The sequence below is a fragment of the Capsicum annuum genome, chromosome 9 (genome assembly GCF_002878395.1).
Source record: "Capsicum annuum cultivar UCD-10X-F1 chromosome 9, UCD10Xv1.1, whole genome shotgun sequence".
Classification (NCBI taxonomy): domain Eukaryota; kingdom Viridiplantae; phylum Streptophyta; class Magnoliopsida; order Solanales; family Solanaceae; genus Capsicum; species Capsicum annuum.
This window is the reverse complement of record NC_061119.1, coordinates 51,450,167-51,469,749: the sequence shown is the minus strand read 5'-3', so window position 1 is coordinate 51,469,749 and position 19,583 is coordinate 51,450,167. Positions and strand designations below refer to the sequence as shown.

Here is a 19,583-nt window from a genome sequence, read left to right as displayed (position 1 = left end):
CCACCATGGAGGTCACTCCCACCTTATCCCAACAACAACAACAACAACAACAAACCCAGTGTATTCCCACCTAGTGGGGTCTGGGGGGGTAAGATGTACGCAGTCCATACCTCTACCTCTGATGAAGTAGAAAGGCTGTTTCCGATAAACCCCCGGCTCAAGACACGAGATACCACACAAACACATAGTAAAGCACAGAAGCAGATTACATAACATAAATACGGCACCCATAAGTAATATAAAACAGAGGAAAGCACACAGATTCGTAATAAAACATGGAACACGGAAGACGGAATCATAACAGGAATAAAACCCCCCACCAAGTAATTCCCTACACTAGCAACCCAAACTGGCCCTAATCCTCTGCCGAAATTCGCGTCCTCCAAACCTTCCTATCTAGGGTCATGTCCTCGGTGAGCTGTAACTGTTCCATGTCCCGCCTAATCACCTCGCCCCAGTACTTCTTCGGCCTACCCCTACCCCGCCTAAAACCATCCAACGCTAGCCTCTCACACCTACGGACCGGGGCATCCATGCCCCTCCTCTTCACGTGTCCGAACCATCTCAATCGTGCTTCCCGCATCTTGCACTTCACTGAAGTCACACCAACCTTCTCCCGGATAGTCTTATTCCGAACTCTATCCCCTCTAGTCAGTCCACACATCCAGCGCAACATCCGCATTTCTGCCACCTTCATTTTTTGGATGTGGGAGTTCTTAACTGGCCAACACTCCGCTCTATACAACAAGGCCGGACGGACTACCACCCTGTAGAATTTGCCTTTAAGCTTGGGCGGCACCTTCTTATCACACAACACCCCCGACGCGAGTTTCCACTTCATCCATCCCGCCACTCTCACCTTATCCCGAATAGCTTAATTTTTTATCCTATCTCTCCTAGTATGCCCATACGTCCATTTCAACATCCTCATTTTTACTACTCTCATGTTTTGAACGTGAGTTCTTAACTGACCAACTCTCCGCTCCAAACCACATAATTAGTTTCAGATAAGGTTTGGTGGGACATTTTTCTCACACGACACAGGACGCGTACATTTCATCCACCACAATACAATGTGTAAGATCATCACCACCGTGATGAGGAAGGTACTAAGGCGAATGGCTAGGCCTGTTGGGGCTATACAAATTTTTTACCAATCACAACCTTACGCAAATTCAAACTTCGATTCACATGTTCAAGAAAATAGGAGATAAGCCAATGGCAAGTAGCAAATCCAATTCTTTAATAAAAGTCCAATAAAATTTCTATTCAATGTTACTGCTGGAGTAGATCACATAAGTTGCAGAAATTGATAACAATAATCACAAAACACTTGATGATAGTCTAGTCATATGAATGGTACTCTTCAGACATTCCATTGAGAACTAACCCCAAAGACCAAAAAGAGTGAAGAAATGACCTTTAATGACTAATATCAACATAATTAAAGTTTCATACTTGTACTGAAAGGACCAGTCCCATCAAAATTCCTGGAGGAGGGAGCACAAATGCTGTAATTCATCAGGCTATGAAGCAAATTCTTCAGTAATCCAAACCTGTAATGGATACAAGGGGCTAAATTAGCCGACGTAGGTGTTGACTTTTCAAACCTTCAGATCTCTGGGCTTCACTTGGTTTGTGCAAGTATTTGTCATTAATGTCATCAGCAATATCATCACTAATTTTGACTAGGTTGGTGGATGATCTATTCTGTAAGTTCAGTTGTCGGGGGATGAAAACATTGAAGTAGTAGTTGATAATGGTTCTCCTGGTCTTTTGCGGTAATGACTTTAATGCATGCTTCAGAAAGTTCTTTCCATTTAGTTGTGGTTTCCTTTTGACCAGTGACTCAAAGGTTGCTTCTTCCTTCAATGACCATCCCTTAGAAGCTTGCTCCCCCATTTCATCAAATTTCCAACTGAAGAAAGCATAACCAAGTTCACGCTGAAGAATTAGCCTTTCATCAGAAACGTGGCGTTTGACACAGACAGCGGTTCCTGGAGACCGACAAGAGCAAGAGTGAGGTCTGCCTTTTCCAACTGCTCCAGAAGACACTTCCATATTTCCGGTCTCAATAGGCCAAACTCGGGTTCCTAACCATCTTGAATATTCAGAGTTACTGGCCTCATAATTAGTATTACCCTTGTCTGCTGGGACAGCCCAGTCCGGAACATCAGCTTGGAAACGAGGACCTACGGGAATAACAAATCTCTGAAGGTGGTCGCCGATGAAGTTCAGCAACCTGGGGGACTGTCGAGGCGGTTGTAGAGATCTGCTTCTTGATCGTTTCGCAGAGAACAAGCTTGAATCATGAACCGCATCATCCAAGGTTGTTAAGGAGGTGATAGACGGAGCTCGGTTATAACGACTCAACATGTCTGAACCATTTGCTGACTCATCAGAATCAACTAAGGAAGAGAAACCTTTAGGACCAAAATCTGTTGCATCATTATGGAGGGAGAATTCTGAAGAAAACTGCTCTTGAATATTGTCCGCACATGTCACTGAACTACATGCACTGTGTGAACTCAAGAAAACCTTTTGGTCAGAACTTTTTCCGGAGTTCACTGAATCAAGCAGGCATGAAATACTGGAGGCATGAGAAAAATGCCTTCTACTTAGTTTTGATGCACTTTTCTGATTAGATTTCTCCGTGTGAAGTCCAGGAGATCTTAACTGATCTTTGACAAATTGTTGAAGTTTTCTTTTCCTCTGTCAAAAGAATCAGGAGAATATATTAATAATAGTATGACAGAGTCGCAGCGAAATGGGAAAAAAGGCATCTGATGCTGTTCCAGTAACATAATTTTTCAACTAAATCAGGGATGTCCTGAAGGATGAAAATTCCCAGAGCTAATTTTCAAACTTTAAAGTCAAGACAGCCACAAGAACATGGATATTCAATTTCATTCAGCATTTGATACACTAAGAACACGAAATGGAATTGCTCTTGATGATTAGTGATACCACAAAGCAGCACCCGGGCAAGGCCCAAGGCTAAAAGGAGGTAGAACCCTCACGTACGCTCTAATTCCTATTTGTGTTCATGTATGCAGCCAGTGCCCTCTTGCCATTCTGACCAAGCACTGGGTGACAAACTTACAAATTTTGACATTATTTCTAATGGGTCCTAAACTTCAAAAAAGCTTCTAGTTTTAACCCCAAAATTCACGAAACTATGCCTCTGAGAGAAAGGAAGGTGGATCTATGGTTTGGAGCTGAAAGAGGTACATGTGCATTTGCAGACAATTGATTTATATGAAATCCACAGTAAATGATTTACTAAATGCCTCTCCATGAAGCATAATGATTAGGAGTCCAAGTTTAAATCAAACTACTTCCATGGCAAAAAGAATTAGTATCAGCTTCATACATTAGTTTAGACAAATTCATCAAACCTAAGGATGCAGATGAGCATCTATATACAGTGAAGAGTGAAGAAACAAATTGTCATCACCGCAGGATGAAGGAACGCTGCAGGCGGCAGTTTTATCCATCAATTAGAATGCTTGTACCTTTTAGTGAATTAATACAGAATCTATGAACATTTACGTAATTGTATCTTAGCCTGTTTTTGCCTTCCAGTCCCTACACATCCCATGAAAGGTGACAAGATCTATGATAAATTATGTATAAATTCCTTCGCCTTCGCGGGCAATAAAAGGAATTAATTAGTGAAAAGTGTACGCTTCATAGCTGTACAATGACCTACATAATTCAGACAGGAAATTGTTGGAAATAATAATCCCGCCCGAGGAATAATATCCTTGTTAAATAACAAGAGTAAGAGAATAAGGACTCCAAATCTTTTTAACATGGAGAAAATAATACACTCAAAGAGTAGCAATACAATACCACTACAGTGAGAATATTACAACTTGGTAATCACAAAAGACTACACCACTCTAGATGGGAACAACCCCCTTTATTTCAAGTACCTCACTATTACACCGCGCGCACACTATTTTTTTTCACGGACTATTTTCTATCACTGACTGTGAAGTGCTCTCAACTCTCTTGGTATTTATCTATTTTTGGTGTGTTTATAATGAGAAACTTAGGGGTCGTTTGGTTTGAGGTATAAAAAATCCAAGGGGTAAGTTATCCCAGGATAAAATAAAATCACTTAATCCCTTGTTTGGTTGGAGGGATTAATCCAACCCGGGATAACTTATCCCATCATTTTCCCCTTAGTGATGGGATAACTTATCCCATATACATGGTGGGATAAGTTATCCCGGGTAATCCCGGGATAACTAATCCCGGTATTAGTTATCCCGGGATAACAATTTCCCAACCAAACGACCCCTTTAAGGTCCCAATAGGGCAAGTTACCAATTTTGCCAAATCAAGATTTTGCAAATAGTTACAAGTCGAACCAATCAATTTTATTTTATTTTTGGTTATTATTTATTTTATTAGGTCGAAGGGGAGCCTTGGAGTAACTGGTAAAGTTGCTGTCATGTGACCAGGAGGTCACGGGTTCAAGCCTTGAAAACAGCCTCTGGCAGAAATGCAAGGTAAGGCTGCGTACGATACACCCTTGTGGTGGGGCCCTTCCCGAGACACCGCGCATAGCGATAGCTTTAGTGCACTGGGATGCCCTTTTTTTTATTTATTTATTTTATTAGGTCCCACAAATCTCCCCATTAATTTTAATTTATCTTTTTCATTCCAAGAGCTGATCTCTACCTCCGTGGCTTGTCTCTACCTTTTGACTGTAATAGCTTTATCAAATTTCATTAGTTCACTATCAGCAAAGAGACAATACCAAAAATCAAATAAGCAACTTCTTATGTATCATCATAGAGTTCTTGGATATTCCTCGTCCTCTACGGTCTTTCACGTGAACACCTTGAGAAGAAAGAAATGCAACATTTAATGGAGAAGGTGGTGGTGTTGAATCCTACACATGTGTCAACACCATGATTCATGTTGCGTAGTAGCCTTCGAACACTTCGAATCAAATAATTTTAAGATTCAAAGAACATAATCTATTCTTTGTCATACACACTTTGCGCTTAATTTTCCAATTGTATCTCTAAGCCAGAAATGCATATCATATCCTTTTTCAAGAAGCTGGCCCAAACTTGAAATATTATTCTTTAATTTTGGCACATAGGCGCATGACAAAGTCCCTAGGGAGGTTCTTTGGAGATGCTTAGAGGTGAGAGGAGTCCCGGTGGCGTACATCAGAGCTATTAAGGACATGTACGATGGAGGAAAGACTCGGGTGAGAACGGCGGGAGGGGACTCAGAGCATTTTTCGGTCGAGACAGGGTTGCATCAGGGTTCGACTCTTAGTCCGTTCCTGTTTGCGTTGGTGATGGACGTGTTGATGCAAAGTATTCAAGCGAAGGTGCCTTGGTGTATGTTGTTTGCGGATGATGTAGTGTTGATTGATGAGACGCGGGGGAGGGGGGGTGAATGAAAAATTGGAGGTTTGGAGGCAAATCCTTGAATCTAAGAGGTTCAAGTTGAGTACGTTCAAGACGGAGTATATGGAATGCAAGTTTAGTGACTTGAGGCAGGAGGACGATGTGGTGGTGAGGTTGGATTCCCAGGATGTTTGTAAGAGGGATAGTTTTAAGTATCTTGGGTCTGATTCAGGGGAATGGCGAGATTGACGAGGATATCTCTAATTGTATTGGAGCAGGTTGGATGAAATGGAGGCTCGCCTTGGGAGCGTTGTGTGATAAGAAGGTGCCCTTTAAGCTTAAAGGAAAATACTACAGAGTGGCAGTCCGTCTAGCCATGTTATATGGAGCTGAATATTGGTCAGTCAAGAACTCCCACATTCAAAAAGTGAAGGTGACGAAAATGAGAATGTTGTGTTGGATGTGTGGACGTACTAGAGGGGATAGAGTTAGGAATGAAATTATCCGGAAGAAGATGGGAGTGGCTTCGGTGGAGGATAAGATGTTGGAAGGAAGACTGAGATGGTTTGGGCATGTGATGAGGAGGGGCACGGATGCCCCAGTTCGTAGGTGTGAGAGGCTAGCATTGGATGGCTTCAGGAGGAGGAGAGGTAGGCCGAAGAAATACTGAAGGGAAGTGATTAGACATGACATGGAGCAGCTTCAGCTTACTGAGGACATGACCCTAAATAGGAAGGTGTGGAGGTCGCGGATAAAGGTAGAAGGCTAGGATGAGTGTGTGGGTTGTAGCAAGTAGTTAGAAAAGCCCTGGTATAGCCAGGTTGGCAATCCTAGGACTGTGTCCATAGGTAGGAGCCTCTAGTCATAAGAGTTTTGAGTGTGGTGGGTGACTTTGGTCTGTGAGTGTATGTTATTACTAGGTAGGTGTCTATTTCATGTCTTATTTCTTATTTCTTATTTCATATTGCGCTTATTTCTCTTATTTTGTATTGCTCTGATTTCTATTTCATTATTTCTTATTCCTTACGTATGTTATGCCATTCATCCTGCTTCATGTCTCATTACGCTCTTGTTTACTATTCTTTATCTTGAGCCGGGGGTCTATCGGAAACTTCTCTACTTCTTCGGAGGTAGCAGTATGGACTGCGTACATTTTACCCTCCCCAGAACCCACTTTGTGGGAATACACTGGGTTTGTTGTTGTTGTAATTTTGGCACATAGTAAACATCATCAATAAATTTGTATCCACTATCTTTTTTAGAATCATACTTGCACTTTCAACTTGTACTTGTGAAGTTTCCCCAAAGAATAAGTTGTTTGTTGCCTTCTTAGTGAGTTCCACAAACTTGTATTTGCATCCACACATATCGTTGCTTGATCCATTATCAAAGATAACATGAACTACAATTGTGCTTATTTTCATCTTTGACCGTCATGAACAATGTTGATTCATCTTCTTCTTTCTTGTCGCCAACTAGGTTAGCTTTCTCTTCAACATTACTATGACATTCCCGGGAGTAATGTCCAAATTTATTGAAGTTGTAGCACTCAAGTTTAGATTTGTCATACCTTAATTTGTTGGTAACTTGATAATAGTCACCTCTTGTTCCTCTTGTTCTCCACGTCCACGACCTCTAAATGGTTGTCAGCTTCTCCTTTCATTGTTAAAGTTCTTGTCAATGCTCCTACCTCTTCCACGGTTCCATGACCACTTCCTCCTACATGTCCTCTATATATCTTTTCACCTCTAATCTTTAAAGAATACTTTGATTTTAAGAAGTGGCTCTTGTTTTCTCCTCTAGAACTTTTCTTAGTGAGCTTGTAAAGAACTTTCCAATTGCTCCAGCATCATAAAATCTAAATCTTTGGACTCTTCAATGGCACACACCACATAACTAAATTTAGGTGTTAAAGAGAGAAGGATTTTATCTACCACACACACATTGTCTACTTTCTCCGTGTATCTTCTCAATTAATTCATAACAATCATCACTCTTGAACAAAAATCCATAATTGATTCTGATTCTTTCATTTTTATAACTTCAAAATCAGCTCGTAGAGTTTGAAGTTTTACCTAATTCACTTTATCTACTCATTGGAGAGAAGTTTGTAAAATCTACCAAGCTTTCTTTAAGGTGATTGCATCGACCACCTTCCCAATGATGCCATTATCCAAGCATTAATGGATGAAAGTGAGAGTTTGTTGATCCTTCGTTCCCAGGACATCTTTTTAATTTTGAGACCTATGTTGCCCAGACTATTAAAAATGTCAATGGGTGCATGTTGGATTCTCCAAAAGTTGAGCATCTTTGGAGAACCCGACACGAATGCGGCATCGAAATGAAGAGTTTGTGCAACTTAGTTTGAGACCGAGTTTCCTCATTAGCGGGTTTTGTATACCCTTTGCTTACAATTTCCATATATCTTGCGAGACAAGAATGGTTTTCATTTGTAGACACCATTTCTCATAATTTTCTTTTGTGAGACGGTGGTACTGAAAAGCCAATGGACTATTATTCGTCATAACTCTGATACCACGTTGTTGAAAAATAATAATCTCACCTAGGAATAATACCCATGTCAAATAACAAGAATAAGAGAATAACTACAAAATCAAATATTTTTAATGTGGAGAAAATAATACACTTGAGGGGAGCAATACAATACTACTACGGTGAGAAAGATTACAACTTGGTAGTCTAAAAAGACTTGAAATATCCTTACGATAGAATTGAATTTCCGTAACTAAATTGCAACCAGGAACTCAGATCAAATGGGAAATTTTATTGATAATGGAACGATTACATCAACTACAAGCTTGAAACTTAAGAAAAACTCCATTAACGAACTTCCACCATTAATGAGCTTCCTGCTCCAACCCTGAGGAAGAGAACCAGTAATGGTGAGAATTTGGTAAGGAGAAAAAAGAAGAAAGAAAAGGAGTAAAAGAGTAACAAATTACTTTGATCAAATCTGTCCCTTATCTGAGCTCCACCAGGTTATTGTAACCACTTGGGCCTTGTCCAACTGTCCATTCCATCAGGCCCGTTGATCCTTTACATAAAGACTTCATCTTGTCCGTCCATTCTAACTGATTGATCAGCTCTTAAGCTGCCATGTCGCTCCTTTATTACTGATCTTATTACATGTGTATGGTCTTTACTCTCCCAATCTACTTTCCCAATTCATACTAAAGCTAAGTCTACTTTCCCAATTCAGTTTAGGGATGTAACAATACCTCGCCGGCCACTTTTGTTGCAATGCAGTGTTCACTCTTTGCTCCAGCAAATATTTTAAACTACGATCCGTATAATGAAATGACCCCCTGAAGATAATGCCTCCACCTATCCACTGCTGATAGAACAGCTAGGAACTCCTCCTCATAAGTCGATAGTCCTAAATGTTTAGGAGCTAAAGCTTTACTAAAGAAAGCTATAGGTTATCCTTCTTGCATTAGCACAGCCCCTATTCCTGTAGAGCATGCATCAGTTTCCACTACAAATATCTTGGTAAAATTAGCCAAAGCTAACACTGGTGCAGTAATCATAGCCCTTTTAAGGTCTTGAAAGGCAGTGTCAGCTGCTGCATTCCATTGAAAGGCATTTTTCCTCAGTAGATTAGTGAGAGGTCTGCTAATAGAACCATATGACTTGATAAATCTCCTATAATAACCAGTGAGGCCAGAAAACCTCTTAGGGCCCTGAGGGTCTAAGGTACTGGCCAACTAGCCATAGCCTCCACCTTAGCAGGGTCTGTGGCTACCCCTTCATGCGAAATAATGTGGCCTAGGTACTCCACTCTAAGCTGAGCAAATAAGCATTTGGAAAGCTTAGCAATTGTTCCCTCCGCAGTAGCTCAAGCACCTTACTAAGGTGTATAATATGGTCTTGTATTGATGCACTATAAACTAATATATCATCAAAGAACACAAGCACAAACTTCCTCAAATAGGGACTGAAAACATGATTCATAAGTGATTGAAATATGGCTGAGGCATTGGTCAACCCAAAGGGCATGACCTTGAACTCATAGTGTCCCAGATGTGTCCTAAAAGCAGTTTTAGAAATGTCTTCCACCCCCATCCTGATTTGATGGTATCCAGCCCTCAAATCTAACTCAGAATAGATACAAGACCCATGTAGTTCATCCATCAAGTCATCCACCAGTGGAATAGGGAATTTGTCTTTAATTCTCATGTTATTTAACTCTCTATAATCGATGCAAAACCTCCAACTCCCATCTTTCTTCTTAACCAGTAAAACAGTGGAAGAAAAAGGGGAATGACTTGGTTGAATTATCCCATTAGTTAACATTTCACTAACTTGCTTTTCTATCTCATTTTTTAGAAAATAGTTATACCTGTATGGCCTGATGCTCACAGGAACTGAATTCGGTTTTAGAGGAATACAATGATCATGACTTCGAATAGGAGGCAAGGAGGTAGGCTCAGCAAACACGTCAGAAAACCCCTCCAAGAGCTGCTTAATTGCAAAAGGCACTATTTTGCCAACTTCCATGGTAGTAGCAGTCATTGTAAACAGGTGAGCCCAAACTGTCTGACCCTTCCTTATAAGGTGTTTGACCCCCTTTGCAGTCGTACTTTTCAATTCTCCTTGGTGATAGATACCTCTAAGATCCTCTTTCCATGATGAGTGACTTGTATCTTGTAATCAACAAAATCCAATAATACTGGGTTATGCAGCTTCATCCAGTCTCCTCCTAATACCATGTTGTTACCCCCCAGCCTGAGTAACCTGATCGAGTCTTCAAATTCCACCCCTTGAATTTTCCACCTGAATTTTGGACAATTGTGCAGGCTTAGGATATGATTCCCATCCGCCACAGTCACTCTCATAGCACCAACTCTAGTGATAGGACACCCAATTTGCTTAGCTGTTTCCAAGTCCAAAAAACTATGGGTACTCCCTGAATCCACTTGAATAGTCAAGCTGTTCTTCTTAGCTTCTCCCCTAAGTCTGATGGTATTTGGCATCTCTACCCCAGACAAGGCATGCAAACTAATTGCTTCATCCATAATCTCACCTTCTTGCAATTGAAGTTCCTCCTGTGACCGCTCTCTTAACTCCATATCATCGGCAGTCATAGCATTTAACTGCTTGGGTTTACACTGGTGCCCCACAAAATATTTCTCTCCACATCTATAACATAAACCTTGTGCCTTTCTAGCTTCGAACAACTTGTTGCGTTGATTAGTTGGATCACTCACCCCCTTGATGTTGAACGTTGAACTGCGGTTACCAACCATAGCAGAACTAGTGGTTCCCGACCTGTTTCCCCAATTAAATTTGCTCTTCTTGTCCCAAGAATCCATTACCCTCTCCTGTTCCACTGCCTGGCTCAAAGTAAAAAGGGTTAAGCATCTTAACTGTATGCTTAATCTCTTCCTTCAACCTTTCTACAAAGGATTCGAGAAAAAATTCTTCCGGAATGGTGGGATTTCGAATCAAAACCCAAGTTTTCAAGTCCTCAAACCGCTCAAGATACTCGTTCACAGTCCCTTTTTGTTCAATTTTCTTAAATTCGCCTATCAGATTGAACTTGCTATTCTCCGCATCCTGAAATCTTTTGCACAGTTCTTCGCAAAATTCTTGCCAACTTACACCACCCCTACTGAACTGATATGAGAAATACCATGACTCAGCCCTTCCATTAAGGTGTAAGACCGCTTCTTCTAATTTTTGCCTTGCACTTGTTATGTGATTGTAATCGAAATACCTTTTGCATCTTGGCGCCATCAAAGTAAGGGAAATAGATTTTAGCAGTGTAATGATTGTGCTGAGTTCTATCCATAGCCATGGGTGGTGTCAAGTGCTCCCCACGACTCCTGCTAGTGGACCCATCTGCGGCTGGTTGACCCATAGGCGCCCCTCCCAAAACCCCTGTTTGAGTGGGAAGCATCTTCTCCAACAACACATCAAATTTCTTTGCTAGGTCATCCAATTTTGCATTTGTAGACTCGTATGTTTTGCTCGAATCCGCCATGAAATTGTGTAACTGCGACTCCAATTTCTTGACATTTTCCTCCATCGCTTTAGCTCGCGTTTCTGTAACTGTCATCTTTTCACGAATGCCCTCAGGTGCCAAGACAAGCTTTGATACCACTTGAAATATCCTTGTGATAGAATTGAATTTCCGTAACTAAATTTTAACCAGGAACTCAGATCAAATGGGAAATTTTATTGATAATGGAACGATTACATCAACTACAAGCTTGAAACTTAAGAAAAACTCCATTAACGAACTTCCGCCATTAATGAGCTTCCTGCTCCAACCCCGAGGAAGAGAACCAGTAATGGTGAGAATTTGGGAAAGAGAAAAAAGAAGAAAGAAAAAGAGTAAAAGAGTAACAAATTACTATGATCAAATCTGCCCCTTATCTCAGCTCCACCAGGTTATTATAACCGCTTGGGCCTTGTCCAACTGTCCGCTCCATCAGGCCCGTTGATCCTTTACATGAAGACTTCATCTTGTCCGTCCATTCTAACTGATTGATCAGCACTTAAGCTGCCACGTCACTCCTTTATTACTGATCTTATTACACGTGTATGGTCTTTACTCTCCCAATCTACTTTCCCAATTCATACTAAGCTAAGTCTACTTTCCCAATTCAGTTTAGGGATGTAACAAGACTACACCACATTCAATGGAAACACTTTATTTTGGGTACCTCACTATAGCACCGCTCACACACACTATTTTTATTCGCAGACTATTTTCTATCACTGTTTGTGTACTACTGTCAACTCTCTATGTGTTTCTCTTTTTTGGTGTGTTCATAATGTGAAGCTTAAGGTCCCCTTATATAGGGGAAGTTATCAATTTGCAAATCAAGATTTTGCAAATAGTTACAAGTTCAACCAGTCTACTTTTTTATTATCATTAACCTTATTATGTCCCACAGAAATGATGAAATGTCAAAACAACATATCAAGTCTCTCTACTTTCGATCATTTATGCAGAATGCTAGGAGAAAATGTGATAATGTGTTTTACAATCTACATAAAAAACAGTCAGACAGACATGAAAGTAATAGTACTAGATAGTCCAAGAAGCATTTTCATCATTATGGCAAGCTAACCAACCAATCGGTACAACAAAACCCACTACACGTCAATCCAAAACAAGTTGGGGCCACCTTACCAACAAATCAGTAACTGGCCACAAATAACACTCTCAATCTTGGAAGGGATGAAGGATAAGTTAAGACTTAAAACATACTTACATAGGAAGCATTGAGACAGATGATAGAAGTAATGATGCACATGGAGAAACAGACTCGAAACACTAAGTATGCTAGAGGGATACAAATTCATGTAGTATTCATTTTTTTCTTTAGCTTAAAATTAGTACTTCGTTCATTCCATTTAATACGATACAATTTAACTAGACTCCAAGTTCAGGGTCTGGAGACACTGAAATCTAGATGAGATCTAATCTGAATCTACTCTAAAATCTACTTCCAAAATGATCTATTATCTACTATAATCCAACTTGTATTTGATCTCAATTTGGTAAATTCTCAATGTTAATCACAATTTTACTTCGTTTAGCAACTTAATTGGACTATTTTATTATCTTTTGACTATATATAACAAATACTACTTAATTGAAATTCATCGACTAAAGTAATTTCCATATACTTGAGCTGCAACCATTCTAATTGCTATGTTGTGTTTTAAACTGTTTCTCTCAATTACTCGACTACAGTTCATTGATGTTTAGCATAGTCTCCTCTGGGGAAACGGAGTATCTAAAAGTGTTAAAAGATACATATTTGCAAGACTATAAGACGACATGATAAAGAGCCGTTATATAGGTAAAATAATTTATAGAAATGACATAAAAGAGAATGTACCCAGGAAATGTCATTATCAGAAAGAGCCATCGCATCTCGCACTTTTAGCATCTGATTCCAGAATGGCCGAATTTTTTGACGTGATACGTTGGGATCACAAGGATCAAGAGCAAGTATTTTCAGCTTAGCTAACATTTCTGCGTCAGAATACCTCCCAAATATCAACTTCTCTTGTTCTTCAATATTACTTCCTCCCTCCTTCACACCCTCCAATGCAGCCATCTTTCACCTAATGCTATTTGCTTCTTTCCTAATTTCAACCCTGAAAATTGAATATATGCAACAGTAACAATGATCATAAGTTCCAAAAAACTCAGGGCAATATTTTTCATTATAAATAGATCTAGGTTATCAACAACTGAAGTTACAAACTAGAGGACCCGGGCCTTAGTGGATAAAGTTACTTAGTATCTTTTGCTATGGGAAGTTACAGGTTTTGGAGAAATTAGACGAGGTACCTGTAAGCGGCCCGGACACCCCGATTATCAAGAAAAAATAGAGGACTCGTGGATCCAAAATCAGCTTAGCTTAGTAGAATTAAGCAGATAAATAAACTTAATTTCAGTTAAATCATATTTTTAAAGATTAAATGGCACGAAGTAATTTGTACATTGTCAAAATTGAAACGGGTCGGAGCTGAAACCCTAACCCTGATAGCGGAGGTGTTCATCGGTGAGTTCATTTTTTGTGGTCATATAGAAGACAAATGATAGTAGATGCTGGCAAAAATGTATCTGTACCTTTTGTTTGCTTGCTCTGTTGCCTTGATGAATTTCCCCCTCCCTTTTTTTCTTTTTCTTTTTTTTTTAGTTTTTGTTTTTTTTTTAAGATGTTTCTACAACTCTTCCTTTCTTTTGTGAGATGAGGGTCTGAGGGTGAGGAGAAAGGGTATTATATATATGATTTGATTTTATTTGGGCGGGTTGCAATAGATTATTATATTGGGCCATGATTCAATATGTTTGATGGATTAAGTTAGATTGAGTGAATTTGGACTTCAATCAAATAATTCAATGAAAAAACTTCGTGCGACAATCTATGCATGGTTTGATTAAAATTTGGGTGGATTGCAATAAGTTGTTATATTGAATCAAGGATCCAATATGTTTAAGTTTGATGAATTAAGTTAGGTTGTGTAAACTTGGGTCTTGGTCAAATGATTCAGCAGAAACATTTCATAAAACACTTTATATATGATTTGATTGAATTTGAACGGGTAGAAATAAGTTGTTTATATTAGATTATGGATGCAATATGTGTAAAGTTAGGTTGTGTAAATTTGGATCTCGATCAAATGATCTGACAAAAAAAAATTCACGAGACACTCTATTTACTTATCCTCATTTAACTTATGTCATTTTTTAAAAAGTTTTACTAGTACCTGGTATTAGGTAACTGCAAACAAACTTTTTCTTTTTCTTAATTGTTCTACAGTAAAATCTTTTCAATTTATAACAACTGAAGTATAATGCTTAGAAGAGTTGATCTTGGATCGAATATGAAAAGTGAGTTTATATATATATACACATACATACATACATACATACATATATATACACATACATACATACATATACACACACACATACATATATACATCTCTCTCTATATATAGAGAGAGAGAGAGAGAGAAAAAGTTATCGTTTCCACCTCAAACTATACATGAAAAGTCTAGTACACACTTAAACTATCATGCATAGTGACCTATTACACACCTATACTATATAAAAGTGAAACTATTACCTCCACGCGATATCCAGTCCAAGGCGTGTTTCTTACACTCAATATTAGCGCGTCCAACCTTTTAAAACTCAAAAATAAACGTTTAAAAATAATAAAAAAAATATTAAATTATAATGCTCAACAATTATATTCAACAATATCCTCCATTTCAACCAATTTGGGGCTCCAAACTAAAGAACCCTAATCCTCAAATTTGTCATCCAAAATCAAAATTCAAGATTATTTGTTTGAAGAATTAATAACTAAATCTTTTTTTATCGTTCGATTTCTTGCCATATTGCGAGAAAATATAGTTCTTTTGTCTTAATTTTGTTGAAATTTTGATAAATATTTCTTCCCTCAATTATTTGTTCAACCTCTCTTAAATCTTGTTTTCGTACCATTTCCGTTGAAATCAACTCGTAACAATCGTAATTGCAACTGCGCAAAAAAAAAAAAAGAGCAGAAAATAGTAGATAACAGGGATGAGCAGGTCGAGTCAACCTTCGGATCTCAAAAAATATATGGACAAGCAGCTTCAAATCAAGTTGAATGCCAACCTCTTAGTCACTGAAACTCTTCATGGGTTTGATCAGTTCATGAATTTGGTCATTGACAACACTGTGGAAGTTAATGGCAATGAGAAGAACGAAATTGGCATAGTGGTGATTCAATATTTGATTAGATAACAGTTAACATGACAATGAATTTTTGTTTAAGTTTGAACATCAATTTTCACTATTCAATTAGTGCACTATGTGTTGAATGCAGTTTGTCTGTGCTCCAATGTCTTTTAATTGAAAATTGATGTTTCCTTTTGATGCTAAAAAAAAAAACAATCATAACTTGAAATGAAAAGAGATAAACGATTTTTTATTGTCAACGATAAAAAACACAGCAAATTAGGTGTTTATCTCTTCTATCGGATTGAAATTTGCTAAAAATATGAAAATAAAAGAGAGATGAAGTTTCAATTTTGGTTCATATTGATGCTCTTCAGATTTGATTTTTTCTTTCCATTGATCTTTTACCCGAATGGATCGGGTAGGTTGAAATAATTGGGTTGGGCCGCATTAGAATTAAGTTAAATTAGTTGGGTCAGATTAAGTTTATTAAAGGGTCCATTAATTAAATTAAACATGTGGCAGCACCACAGGGCGAGTGGAGGATACTCCACTCATTAAACTTGGGCATAGGTGTCGCGGGGAGGTAATAGTTTCACTTTTATATAGTATAGGTGTGTAATAGATCACTATAATAATTTGGGTGTGTCCTAGACTTTTTATGTATAGCTTGGCGTGAAAACGATGACTTTTCCCTAAAAATATACACATACATACATACATACATACATACATACATACATACATACATACATACATATATATATAGAGAGAGAGAGAAAGTGATCGTGGTTGCAAGATGGGTTTGTTAGATATGTTGTTGGTTTGATCAAATTTGGGCAGGTTGAAATATGTTGTATTAATATTGGGTTATGATCCAACACGTTTAAAGTTTGATGAATTAAGATACGTTTGGTCAATTTGTGCCTTGGCCACATAATCCAATGTAAATTTTTAATGGACATCCTATTTGGTCATTCCCATTTAATTTGTATCTATTTCTGAAAAAAAACGTTAAACTGATATTCAATATTAGATCATTCCAGACAAATTATTTTCTTCTCTCATTTTCTTTCTATTTTTTTATTTTTGTCTTCTTTGGCTTCGCCTTCTCCGCCTTATTATTATTACTTGTTACATGATAATACCTTTTGATTTTATAGCAACTGAAGTATAACACTTTGAAGAAGTGGGTGTTGAATTTCAAATATGAAAAGTGAGTTTGAACCAGTAAAGTTTTGTGATACTTCAATCATATGTGAAATCATATACGTTTAAAGTGCATTAAAAAATAAGTGTATTTATATGTAAAAATGTTGCACTTCAGTCATATGCAATTGATGTGCATGTAAAAATATTTAAACTTCAGTTATAATTGTTTCAACTTCCTCTTAACTTTAGATAAAATTTACAACTTTAAATGTGAATTTTGCTATCATTCATGTCCGAAATTGTGCCCAAAGTGAGTAATTAAAGATCCGATTTAAGTTCGTATTATATACATCATAAGATCTTATTTGGGTTCGAACATGATTATGAAGGACTTATTTTGTGTCCGAACAGGGTGTATGGACCTTGCAAGTCTTCCAGGGTTCCACCTTACAATATGCCATTATGGAGGAAGTGTGTTAGATCATTGCATTGCACCTTATATCTAGCTCGTCGTTGTATATATTTCTTGTTATTCTATTAATATTAAATTGTTGGGAGTTTTTTGTATGCAAAATTACTTTAACATGCTTTATTCGACATAGTACTTACTTAAACTCAATCAACCTATGGTGCCTACTCAGTACTAATAATTTATACTCACTCTACTCTTCTACGTTCTTTCTAATGCAGATCTCGGTACTAGTTTCCAGCGCGGTCCCTGACTTATTATAGGTGTGGTAGATTTAGATACATGGTAAGCTCCTTGCATTCAGAATCTTATCTTGTTTCCTTTTTTTTATTCTGCCTTTTAACCTTGAACAGTGATATATTATAAAATACTCTTGTACATGTGATTCTAAATCATGGAAAGGATTATGTATGCTTTTTTAATCTTATAAGAGTTTCGAGATATTCATACTAAATTCTCTTTTTTTTTTCTTTTACTTAAGTTCTTGTTGTATTTAGGAGTTGTCTTATGTAATACTCCAGGTGTTCAAAGTTATCCTTCATTTCGTGTTGAAAGGTTACGGGCCAAATTTTGAAAATTTTATTAATGTTATGCATGTTCAGAAATATTTGATTTGAATTGAAATTTAATTAAAACAAGTGATATTTTTATTGCCTTCAAAAAGGCCATAAATATTTATGAATTTCTTTTAGTTTACGTTTGTATTCATTTCACAATAGATTTATAATTTATTTGTTGAAAAATTATTATCCTTGAGACAAACTTTATTCAAAATGATTTTTTGTTAATTGTTATATATCAAAAAAAATTATATATATTTTATCGTGAACATACGGAATATCAAAATACACACATAATAATTGATTAAAAATAATTATGGTGTGCCACCTCCACTTTCATTGAGAAAAGATACAATACTTATTGCTAAAATATAAATGGCATTATTCCACTTATAAAGTGGACATGTATCCAAACTAAGTTACCATGTTTATATTTTATCTTTTGTGAGCTAAAAGATATTTCAATCCATATGTATTACTACTATATATAAACGCGAGTGGCAGGCAGCTGGAAGCAGACAACTGACGTTCGAGATGCCTGCTTTCACCTATCTGTTTGCTCCGTGATTTTACTATATCGTTCCTAAATAATTATTATATGACATCTACTTATTAAAAAAATAATAATATTTAATAAAAAATAAAATAGACATTTATAAAATAAAATAGACATTTATGATATGGTCGTTTCAGCTGTTTCAATTGTAATTTTACTGTATCACCTATAATTAACTATTATGAGTCATCTAAGTATTTAAAAATCGATAATATTTATTTTATAAAAGGTGAAATAAACATGAAATGATAAATTAATTCTTGATATTTTAAATTAATTTGACATCTTATGTGAGGCCACTTAAAAAAAAATTCACAAGTATTTTTTATAGCAATTTTGTTATATGACTTTTAATTAGTTATTATGAGTTATTCAAGACATTTTGATTTCGCTATTTCAATCGTGATATTTGATTTACTCTCGAAATTATATCAGTGTCGTTTAAATAGTAATGTTAAAAATATTATAAATTACAATAATTAAAAACTTAAATTACTTCAAAGGTCTAAATTCACCATCAATACCATAAAAGTATAAACAAGAAGAATATTATAAATTATAATAGCAAACAATTTAAAATAATAAATTACAATGGCGAAAAAGTACTATAGATTATAATATTTAGCGATGTCATATTAATTAGGATAAAGGGATATTACTTGAAAATTGCATTGAAAGTCATATAATAAATTACAATAATTAAAAACTTAAATTACTTTGAAAGTCTAAATTCACTATTAATACCATGAAAGTTTAAACACGAATAGTATTATAAATTACAATAGCAAATAGCTTAAAATAGTAAATTACAACGTCGAAAAAGTATTATAGATTACAATAGTTATCGATGTCATATTCATTAGGATAAAAGGATATTACTTGAAAATTACGCTGAAAGTCGTATAAATCATAATATAATTAACAACTTAAAAAACTAACACCTATAGAATTATTAAAAAAATATGAAACAGCTATAAAAGATGAATTTGGTAGTATGACAACAATAGAAGAAGAACAAGATGAAGAAAAAGATACAAATAGGAATTAGGGGGGTGCGGATCTGTGCGGATAACTAACTTATGAAATAGATCTATTAGATGTATAATGAATCTATTTTTCTTTGTGCGTGGATATTTCTTAAATTTTGTTTTAATATCTTTTAATGATTTATTCTTTTCGTAAGATGTATTCATTGGTTTATTATTTTATCCTGTAGTAATTGTAGAATTACAGATTTCTGTATAAT

The 19,583-nt window shown here is 36.7% G+C and overlaps 1 protein-coding gene across 2 annotated transcripts; it reads right to left on the bottom strand.

The window, feature by feature from the left end:
- Nucleotides 1-1,226: 1,226 nt before the first annotated feature.
- On the bottom strand, nucleotides 1,227-14,148 carry LOC107842789. 2 transcript variants are annotated; one of them, XM_016686813.2, is made up of 3 exons: nucleotides 13,996-14,148; nucleotides 13,256-13,517; nucleotides 1,227-2,712 (listed from the first exon to the last, which is right to left on the bottom strand). In XM_016686813.2, the coding sequence occupies exons 2-3, from the start codon at nucleotides 13,475-13,477 to the stop codon at nucleotides 1,576-1,578; spliced, it is 1,359 nt and encodes a 452-aa protein (XP_016542299.2). In that variant the 5' UTR covers nucleotides 13,478-13,517; nucleotides 13,996-14,148; the 3' UTR covers nucleotides 1,227-1,575. The 2 variants fall into 2 exon arrangements, with proteins under 2 accessions (XP_016542299.2, XP_016542300.2); XM_016686814.2 differs by lacking the exon at nucleotides 13,996-14,148 and adding an exon at nucleotides 13,714-13,988.
- Nucleotides 14,149-19,583: the final 5,435 nt, after the last annotated feature.

Bases quoted from the DNA above. Each gene is read 5' to 3' on its own strand.
- LOC107842789 (XM_016686813.2), bottom strand. From the start codon at position 13,477: ATGGCTGCATTGGAGGGTGTGAAGGAGGGAGGAAGTAATATTGAAGAA. The intron at 2,713-13,255 runs GTACATTCTCTT...TTCTTTTGACAG, and splicing joins CTGATAATGACATTTCCTGG to AGGAAAAGAAAACTTCAACA.